General features: G+C 39.9%; 1 protein-coding gene across 1 annotated transcript; it reads right to left on the bottom strand.

Annotated features, from left to right (window-relative positions):
- Positions 1–406: 406 nt before the first annotated feature.
- MRPL47 (mitochondrial ribosomal protein L47) lies at positions 407–10,995 on the bottom strand. Its single transcript, XM_067536486.1, has 7 exons — positions 10,876–10,995; positions 8,821–8,963; positions 8,145–8,205; positions 7,322–7,418; positions 5,258–5,388; positions 3,745–3,840; positions 407–959 (listed from the first exon to the last, which is right to left on the bottom strand). The coding sequence occupies exons 1-7, from the start codon at positions 10,959–10,961 to the stop codon at positions 845–847; spliced, it is 729 nt and encodes a 242-aa protein (XP_067392587.1). The 5' UTR covers positions 10,962–10,995; the 3' UTR covers positions 407–844.
- Between the last annotated feature and the right edge of the window lie 105 nt (positions 10,996–11,100).

Below are 11,100 nucleotides of genomic sequence, written 5' to 3'. Positions count from 1 at the left end.
AGTTAGGGCACAGACTATAATGTGGCAATAAGGTGATAAAGCAGAGAGCCCGTAACTTACAAAATAAGTGTAGAGCTATGATAGAGAAAGTGAACATTTTCATTGAAACTGCCAGAAGTAACCAGGAATCTAGCCTGTGCTATCCTCAGGTTACTTCCTCCTTACTAAGAAAACTTGGACACAGCTATCACCAGATTTAAAATTAATCTGATTGAGAAGTTCCTTACCTAATTTACCATTACAGTCTGTAGAGATGTTGCTCTTGAGCCTTTTATTCCTTTTCCCTACCTACTTGATTTTACAAGTAGATGGTCATCTTGCTACTTCAATAGGGCAGTCCAAATCATTGGACAGCTGCTGGAGCTTATAGAACATAGTACAATCAAGTGTTAAGTGCAAAAAAAACCAAAAAACAAAAACCTTTTTATTAAAAGCTAAAGCAGACACATGCAAGCAAGGCAGCTGTAGACAATCTTGCATATGCTTTTTTTACTGTTGAACAAACACGTACAGTTCAACTTTAAGTGACACTTCAATATTAAAACATTAATTTTTATCACCTGGTTTCTGGAAAAGCAATATTTTATCATTAATCAGTTAAATGACTCAGTACAAGTTTATATTGTTTCTCTCTGAAGGTCACATACAAATCTTATTTTTAGAGTTGAGGAGCTTTATTTGGGCAGGGAAAAAGTGAAGAAAGATCAAAGTAAAAAAAAACCCTCATAGGCAGCCCTGTTTATCTCCTGGCCCCTGACAATATGTTCATATTACAGGCAAATCACATGTAGCATTAAGACTACTGTAGTAAAACTGTTACTTGCATCACTCTTTGTGCTTGATGTTAATTCTGTGATTGTGCAGCAAGGTGAGGGAATTTCTTTTGTAAAAGGAGCTGTTTCTTTTTTTCTAAGCTCTTCATCCTTGTTTGTTTTTTCAAGTGTTTTTCAATTCTGAGTCTGTAATGAAAAGAAATAAGCATTAATTGTTACATTTCATTATAGCCCAACCCCTGCTTCTCCCAGGCCATAACACTCAGAAAAAAACTCTTCAAAATTTAGGATACGGCTTTATTGAATTGCCTGGGACTAGCATAAAATCAGAATTTGAAGATACTAACTAGGCACTCTGGCTTCTATTAACAAGAGTTCACTTAACCTTGGAGACTCAAAGTCAGGAATCAACATCATGAACTTATTTTAGAGGCTTCTTCTGGCTTCAAGAGCAGGGCCCAGCCACTGCTGATAACAGTTGTTATGATGTGTAGAAGCTGGGATTGAGGAGAAAGGGGGCCCCTACTTTAGATTAGCAATAATGCATTAGGCCAGTGCGTTCCCTCCTGCTCCAAGTTTTATGAACACACACCTTTCATTTATGCTTTCATACAGAAAGGGCAGTTCTGCCATGGCTCCAAAATGAGAAATATAGTTCATGCAAATTGTATCCTCAAATACTCTACATACTATACGTTACAAGACATAGGGTGTACATATGTAGTATAAATGTCTGAAGTGAACAAATGAAGAGGGCGGAAATGGGCTCCTCAGAGAAATACCTAGCAGTAGTTTTAATTTAAAGTAACCTCAGAGAAGATATTTCTCCAACTAATGCCCTTCTACCCTAGGAAACAGACCAGTTGCTGACAATGGTTTTCACTAATTGGTCCCCAAGAACTGCTAGTGGAAACAGTTTAACAGTAGTGCAGAACTCAACTCTTAATCATGATTTCTGTAATAGTGCTCAAGACAATTTTGTCCCATCTTCACTAGCAGTTAAGCCATTTAACAGTAGCACAGGGGGCCATTGCTGACGACACAATCTTGTGTAAACAGGTCTTGAATGGTAAGACTGTGTGGAGGGGCAAAATGGTGCATGATGGCTTAGGTGTGGAGGCAGTTCAGTCTTTGCCATACTGAGTTTGTCAGACAGTTGCAAGTCTGACTAGAGGCAAGAGACTGGGATGGAAATAGCATAAAGTGTTGAGGAAGAAAGGGCCAAGAATGGAACTCTGGAGTAATGTAAGAGTGAAAAAGGGAGGCGGTGAAGCCACCAAGGGAGATGCTGAAGAACTAGTCAACTGAGGAGTCATGAAAACATAAGGGATAAAAATAAGGAAGGTGTGAGTCAGTGGCAAAAGAAGCAGAAAAGCAGGATGGATTCAAGCCCTTATACTACAGGTTCAGAAGAGGCCACTGGTCCCATGAGTGAGAGCAATAACAGCCTTAACTCACTGCTTTTTGCAGAAATATTCAGCAAGTGGGGGTACAGCAGCACAATTTTTTTCCTCCACTCTAAATCCTGCAGGTAACGTGTGTGTGTGTTTTGGGGGAAGGGGGGATGACACACTGGTTATAGGAGAAAAAACCTTTGTTGCTTTGCACATAAAATGATGTTGGAGTATAGTAAAATTTTGCAGGTGGCTAAATGACAGAAAATGGGACCAGCAATATAAAGGAGTAGAGCAAGCTGTAATTCAGAATGACTGATAGATGAGGCTTATAAATGGCTAACCAGTCATGCAGCTCAATCTGTAGAAGTATAACAGGGAAAAAACATTTTATAATCTATACGCAAACAATACTAATTACAGATTAGTGTGTGACAGCAGTGATTATGCATGAGAACCATCTGCATAATATCTGGCAGCAGTAAAAAGGCAAATGATCTCAGGACTGGCACAGAGATGCTGAGCATAATTAAGCAGCTGGTGTTGTGAAACTGTTAGGTTGATCATAAGAAAGATAATTCTGGATCAGCAGGCTATGACTGAAAAGGGAAGGGTGCAAGTGAAAGCAACCAAAATTCCATACAACTTAGTTTGCATGAAAGAAGCTGTACAAAATTTTAAAAAGTTATCTGATTCAGGGTTATGGTTATACAAACGAGGGCTAGACTGAAGTTTATTAGGAGACTGGAAAAATGCTCTTAAGCATTCTATCATAATTAATATGCACAGTCCAAATGTAGGGCAGGTGTTTTGTGCAAATCAACTTTGAAATTCTAACATTACATGAAACTATAAATTAGAATGGAGGGAGGGCTTACTCATTCTTTCGTCTTTCCAAGAGACGTAAGCTTGAGTTCCATGCAGGATAGATGTGGGAGATCTTTGAAATTGGTCTTATCTCTGCTCCGTGTATATTAAAAAGCCATGACACTTTTCAGAAGAATAGAGATTTGGCCTGGTATACATGGCTCAAATTTTACCTTCACACACTGTTAGTGTGCTATAACCAACCCTGGCAGGAATTATTTCATAGTGATGGTGAAGTCATTTGGGATTAAAAGTGCTCTGTAAAATATTACCAGCCAGAATTTCTTTATGCAAAGTCAGACCCAGAAGATAATGGGTGACAACTTCAGAGATCTTGGGATACAGCAAAAGATACCATGTCATCTCCAACAGTTCTTCAGCTGTATCCAGAAACAATTACATACTAGAAAAGTGACAATGACTGTTTACAGACCTGGACCCTCTTAAAGATGTTCTTAGCTTTAAACAGGTAAGTAATCCCAGTGGTTGCAAAGGGACTACTCGTGCCTAAAGTTAAGCACATTCCTAAATGTTTGCAAGATCAGAGCCTTAAACGGTTTTTGTTTAGTGTCACCTCTTCCCCATCCTGTCAAGGATACAACAATCCACAAGTTACAAACAAACAAAAAAAGAAGCCTGGGTGGGAAGAGCTAAACTAGTACAAAACAAACAGGATCAGAGAATTTTCCTTTCCATTTCAAAGATTTTACCTGATGAAATGTTTCACACGTGGCGAGAAGAAGAATTTCCTCCTGTTGTGTCGTTTGTTTAGGTACCAAGGTATTGGCCACTCTTTGTAATTGTACCTGCCAATGACATACAAATTGGTTAAAGTATTATCCAGCATTTAGATAGTTGCACCTCAGTTCATGGATTGTAACCTAGCTTCTCTTTTTTGAAGAAGTGGGCAGGTATTGTGGTCTAATCAGTAAATCACAGGACTGGTGATTGGAGTTCTCTTCCCAACTGTCTCAGGCTCATTGGGTGACCCTGGACAATTCATTTAGCCTCCCTCAGTTTGCCCCTCTGTAAAACATAGATAACACTAATCCACTTGTGTTCCTTGACTCCATTGAATGGAACGCACTGTATAAATGCAAAGAATTAGTATTCACGTTGCAAAATGTTATCCTTCATTAAAAAAACTACAAAAATTCCTTAGCAAGTCTGTTTACAATTTTAGATAAATCAATTTGAGTATGGTGTCCAAGCACTTTAAAACACACTTTTTTTAAAAATACCAATGTTGCACAGGGATGCATCAGATACAATACAGCTTGCAGGAGTGCCAGAGAATTTTGATTCATATACCTAGTACAATATAGGTGTAAGCACAATGATTAATATAGTCAGTCTTCTACTAAACAGTCATAAAAATGATAAATGAGTTCAAGAGTCAACATTCACAGCTGTATTGTCCCCACATGAGTTTCCCTTTCTTTCTCCATCTCCTCCAAATTCCTGTCACTCCACTGCAGAATATAGAAACTGTTCTTCAAAATGCTATTACACTGAGAGTAAAATCCCGTCCCTCTTAAAGTTAGTGGAGTTTTTCCATCGACTTCAATAGGGCCAGAATTTCACCCTGAATCTGAGTTTCCTGGAATTAGTCAATTTTAATTTACAGAGATTACAAACAATTTAAATATTAAATTAAATGTAAAATACCTCTCAAGGATGCTAGGAGATCTTGAATCCATCTACACTAAGTCCTATAGTTCTGGAAGACCAGGTTAAATGGTTGTTCCTCAAAACAGTGGTCTTGCAATGCAGCTGAGAAAAGCTGGTTTATGGTACAATTCGGGAACACTTTAAACCCACCGGCACAGCAAGACTGAATCATGTTTCAACCACATCAGTTGACTACCAAGTTATAACCGGGTCCCCCAACCCAGTAAAACTTGTTATCTAAATGGGACCAAGCTCTATTTGCTGTTTACCTGGTGGTTTATTCTTGGAATTGTAAGAGTGGTTACCACCACCCCAGCTCTGCTAACTACTTAGCAGAGCTGCCAGCAATGAAACACATCCCCAAGAATATTAATGTTGATTAGTAAATACTGTCTTTCCCTTCTAGCTGGTAGATAGATCTTGTTCTTGATAAAGTTAAAAAGATGCTCTTTCCCCAACAGACATTATCTGGCTACTTTTCTGTAAGACGTTTCTGGTTTTGATAGTACCGACACATGCGCACATAGAGAACAGCATTCCTCTTTCCCATACCAGTAGGTGCGTCCTAAGAAGTCATTTCTCCACTCGCCAGGTCGTGGATATTGGTGGCCTGTTTGTAAAAGCCGCAGTGCAATTTCTCTTTCTTTAATAACTAAGTCTATTCTTCCCATAGACTTTTCTACCTGAAAATAGAATAACCATTTCAACATGACACTGAAGCCACTATGTCAGCTATTGAGCTGTGCTTAAACGGAGGATCTTTTAGGAAAAGTGCTATGGAAAAATGGCATGTTAAGAGTCTTTAAAATTAGGGATTTCACAAATAGGAGACAGTTTACCATATACTTTGCCAGCTTAAGAATGAATGCTTTAAGAAGTGATCCAAATGTCCCTATACAATCATATCCACTGGTTGTGCGTAAGGCACAGATGAGACACTAGGGGATTAATTAAGGGCTAGCTGCCTAAGGCGCAATCCAGACAGTGAGTTGATGCTGACAGGTTAAGGAAAATAATTGGAAATATGCAGATTCTACCTGCATCTCTGACTGAGGGTTCATCGGTGTGGTTTGTCACTCTGGTTGGCAACTTAGGGATTGGTTAGAGACTCAGTTCTTATTAAATGATCAGAAAGGAACAATGGCCAAACTAGGACATCTGACCAGAAGCTTCTCAACACTTCTCCAGCTAGAAACCTTATTACCATGATTCATGCATGTGTCACCTCAGATAAGATTACTGAAATGCACTCCATATGTGGCTGCATCTTAAATTCTTTGGGGAAGTGGAGCTTGTACAGAATATGGCAATCAGTTTGTTAGTTAGCAATTGCAATGCAAGCACATTACACCAGTGTTCTGTGATTTTCATTGATTGCCTGTGGATTTTTGGATGAAGTCTAAGATATTTGTTTTGACCTCCTAAATACCCACATAAATTGGGAATCTGTTTAATTAAGTGTCAGTTTCTCCATGTGAAATACTACCACAGTTGTTGAATAATGACAATGTGGTTGGCAGTAACCAAAATGCAGAAAGTCAGATCCCTGTCCTGAGATGTTAGCAATCACAATAGAGAGAATACAAATTATAAACAAAATGTGCTTGGAGAGTCAGAGGAACGCTTCATCTAGAGATTTCATAGTTTATATACATAATTAGAAGAACCAGGAGGATTTAGAGACTACATGAATGTGTGAACAAGAGAAGAGTTGACGATCACGCCAAGGTTGCAAGCCTGTGTGATATTAAGGATAATGATGTAATCAATAGCAATAAAGAAAGGAAGAGAAGTAAGATGAGTTCAGTTTTTGTCACACTGAATTTGAGTTGACAGTGGGACATTCAGGAATATATAGTACATCAGGAGATATTATACTGAACACCATGGGAGGTATCAGAGGTACATCTGTGAACCATCAGCATACAGATAATTGAATCCATGGGATCCATCAGCACAGCTATGAGGTCAAGCGGGGATAAGATGTAGAGGAAAAATATGAGTACAACAATGTAAGAGCCCTAAGGGAGGCAACGGGTGGAGAGGCAGGATTATAACCCTGGGAGCATAGAGATAACTGAAGATATGTAAGTAGATGAAGTCTGCAAGGTTAAGGTACAGAGGGAAACATGTAGACTAACAAGGTCAGAAAACTGATGGCAACACGTTAGAGAAGGAGACACTGAAAGAGGGTCAGAGAGATGGGAAAGAACCAAGAGGTCACAGGTACATAAAACCCAAGAGGAGAGAGAGGATGAAGGAGGCAGCAGTGGGCAAGAGTCAAAAGCAGCAGAAAGTTCAAGAAGGATAAGAATATGGGGCAGGCTGTGACGTGGGCCAGGAAAAAAGATATAAGAAATGACTGTGACAGCAGTTTCAGTGGAATGAAAGTGGTGACATGTTCAATATGATTTAACATATATAGGAGGTGAGAAAGGCTTGGGACCAAGTGAACTTTTACATTGCTACCCTGAGCAAAATGAGGGTAATTTCCATCTATGGTAAAAAAAGAACCTATCAGGAACATAATTCTGGGAACTGTCTTTTACAAGTTTGCATCTTTCACACAAAAAAGTTTATCTGCACTGATGTTTCTAGCTTATATGAAAACGTTACCTTTTCTAATCGCTCTGGACTTGGCATAGGTAAACTTTGTCGCTTTGCTTCTTGCTCTAGAGTTAAAAGCATGTTCTTCTCTTTCAGTAGGACATACCTGGATCAAAGAACATAGTACAATAAAGTCAGAAATTAGATTTAAGTTTTAGCAGTATCATGCTTGTGAATTATTCACTGAAATAGTAATTCTCAAATCACTGGGATTACATGATTTTGTGTCGGGTACCCTGGGTTCCCAATGTCAAGTCAAAGCCTATTTAAAAAAAAAAAAAAAAAATCTCCTTGCCTATGTTACTTAAGTTGCATTTTTAAAAGATTTTAAAGGTAAATCAGATTGTTAGAACTGCAACAGGGCTCTTTTCCCTCGTGATTTCACAGCACTTTACAAAGGATGGGTAACTACCATTTTTTCTGTTTTACAGATAAGAAACTGATGGACAGAGGAGTAAAGTCATTTATCCTAAGGTCACATAGTCAGTGGCAAAGGCAAGGATTAGTACCCATGTGTATTAACCGCTAGTCCCATCCTCTATCCATGAGACCACACCTCATTTTTATATAAACCTTTTAAAAAAAAAAACAACCTTAACTGATGGGCCAAGTTGGAATCTTCTGCACTGGAACCCAATTCACCACTTTTACCTGCAATACACTGTACATACTCTGACCTCAATTAGAATTTGGGCTGCTCCAACCCCAGTGCAGGTTAAAGTGTGCAAAACTGAGTGAGAGTGAGTTCACTGGCTAATACAGCCATATCTTTAATATGCAATCTAGCACAACTTCCCCTAAAGGATACGAACCACTGCACTAAAACACTTACCAAAGTTTGTGCAAATCTTCACTACTCTTGTTTCTTAGGTGTTTTGCATGCCATTCATCCCCTGTAAAATCAACAGCAACAAAAAAGTGATTTAGTGGAATAACGATCCATTTTCTGAAAAAAATATTTCCATCTGCACACCTGTTGATTCACTAGAAAGAATGTAAAACTACAAATACCAATTTTTGCAGGTTTTTCCTTGTAGGTGACATTTAAGTATTGACCAGATCCAACCCTGCTTAGAAAATAAGACCATGCTCAAATGTGAGAGAACTTGTGTAGTGTTCCTTAATATTTTTGTAGCAGGAGTTCAAGGCTAGGGAAAGTTGTAGGCAGAAGCAGAAAGAGACAGAGAAAGAGAGAAGTCATTTTACGGATAATACGGTTTTCCTTATTCTAATAAAGTTCCTTGTTCAGTATTAGAAGTGCAACCCTTTCTGGGATCTCTCGTCACATGACAACAGGGCTGAAGACTATATGCTAGGCTATAGGGCTTAGACATTTTGTCCCACTTGTATTAACACAAAATTAAAATAGCAGAAAGCAAATGAATATACAGGAAGTGACATGACATAGTGCCACTAAATACCACCTAAAATCCTGCATATTAATTTACATATTTTAACAGCAGATGTACATCAAACACACCAAATCTGAAAGGCTAAAAATAACTCACCAGATTTAACTATAGTTTCTCCCCAGGTTTTTGGGTCATCAAAAAACTCCTCCAGTCCTTTCCGTGATAAAGTAGTATGCAGAAATTTACACTGATAGAGGGGCTCTACTTTTGTACTCTTATGGAGCAGGTTCAGGGTTAATCTGCAACAGAGGTAAAGAAAAATATATATTTGATAAGGAAAAAAAAAGTAATCTGCTAAATGTGAACTTTACCCTTGTTTCCATTCTCAAGGACACCCTCCTATTGTGATTGTAACAGGTTTTCTATTTGCAGATTCTCCAACACTGGAGGTGTAGCAGTGGACCACAGGATAGAGTCAAAAGACATGGGTTCAATTCCTAGCTCTGTCAATTACAGACAGATCATCTCCGTTTTCATTTCCACTTTGTGTGCATTTCATTCCCGTGTGTGTGTCTTGTTCTCATTCATTTATAAGCTTCCTGAGCTAGGGATGGTCTCTTACTATGCATTTGAGCAGTACTGAGCATAAAGAGGCCTTGATCATGGTTGAGACTTCTGGGCTCTACAAAGTACTGGGTTCCATAACACTGTAATATGTGCAGGAAGATCCTGTTATTACAAAAAATGCCAAAGGATCTTTAACTTCCATACAGAGCATCTGTTTTTAAGGTATCAACCGTGGAAAAACTCTAATATTCTGTTTTTAAGGTATCACCTAATATTGCTTGGAAATAACTTTACTTCAAACTATGTCAAGCACCTATTTTTCAAAGGAGTAAAGCTATTGCAAACCATGTTTGGACTATCAAGTTATCCTTTTCATAGCGACTAAATTTCATTATGCCCTAGAGTGATATTCAGGGGCCTGTGTGAAATGAGCTGGTAGTCTGTCTAGTTCTATTGAGCAAGTTCTATCACAGCTGCCACTCTCAAATTGGTAGACATCAATTGCAAAAGAGGAAGTCTCCTATATTGATGGACTAATTTCTTCAGCCTGTATGTTTTTTAATATCTCAATTTTCAAGATTTATTATTTCTGGTGTCAGTTTACAATAATAAAGAGAACACCTACTTTTTTGGGATGAAAGTAAGTGTGGGTCAAAAAATGATCATCATCCCTTCTGGCAAGGTACAGCTGAGACATATTCCATAGTTTTTCTGCAGTGCAACTCCCATTCCACTATACCCACCTGCACTAAAATCTAAATGTGAAATTTCAATACATTGTTTTGAGAAACATATGAATTTTACTCAGATATTAATCATAGAGAAATCTCACTAAGTACCAATCCGGATTTAGTCAGAGCTTCATCTTTCTAAAAAGATTCCAACTACCTGAAAAAATAATACGTAGTCTTGCTTGCTGTCTGTGGATATTAAGAACTGTCTACCTCATTTTTCAAGAGGAGAACTTTGCCCAATGGTAGTTTCATGCTTGGTTGTCCTCAGGATGAGAATGAATTTCACTAGCACTGGGTGAACCTATTACTTCATTGCACAGCTGATAATATTGCAACATAATATTTCTAGTTTATGTGGACAGGCACAGTCTAAGGACCTGAACAGATGCTCTTTGCAAACAAAGATGCTGTCCAAATGGAAGATTTCACTGTTATTTTGACAATGATTTTCGGAAGAGATCCACTAGGAGCTGGACGGTAGTTGTAAATTCATTGCAGAAAGACCGAAGCGCAGACAACCAACATTGATTTGGGGGGCACCACTGTTCTGAGCTGGATTTCAGGGTGCGAACTGCCCGGGCGCTGCCAGGCTCAGCCCACGGTAAAGGGAAAGATCCCATGCCCTGCAGGCTCTGCTCGTCGAACATCGTTGCCAGGCAACCCCGGAATGGCCCCGCGTCTGCCACGCGGCGATGCTATTTCGAATGAACGCCCTGTGGCCCAACGGCCCCTTCAGCCTGCCAACGGCCACAACCGACCCAAGTACACAAGGCACGGCCCTGGCCCTCAGCCTGCCCCCCACTCAACAGCCCAAGACGCCCGCCCAGCGCCACTATCGGGGTCACCACATGCTCCACGTCCCCTTCCCCGCCCCCACGGCATCCCGCTTCCCCGCTCAACGGGCCCTTACCCGGAAAAGCAGGCAGCTGGGGCGCCCTGTAACGCTCTCCCGACCCTCAAGGCCGCGCAAAAGCGCCGACACAGGGCAGCAGCCATGACACCCCCAAGCCCACAATGCCTCGCTGAGACAAGCACTACCCACTCACCGTCCATTTCCGGCTGGAAGACCGGAAGGAGAATTGCTGGGCAACGTGCCCGGTTCCAAGATGGTGGCCCTCTGGCTTCGATCTCGTTG

Source organism: Emydura macquarii, unplaced genomic scaffold, assembly GCF_026122565.2.
Source record: "Emydura macquarii macquarii isolate MOO-44397 ecotype Brisbane River unplaced genomic scaffold, CSIRO-AGI_Emac_v2 contig_3603, whole genome shotgun sequence".
Classification (NCBI taxonomy): Eukaryota; Metazoa; Chordata; order Testudines; family Chelidae; genus Emydura; species Emydura macquarii.
This window is presented reverse-complemented; position numbering and strand designations above follow the sequence as displayed.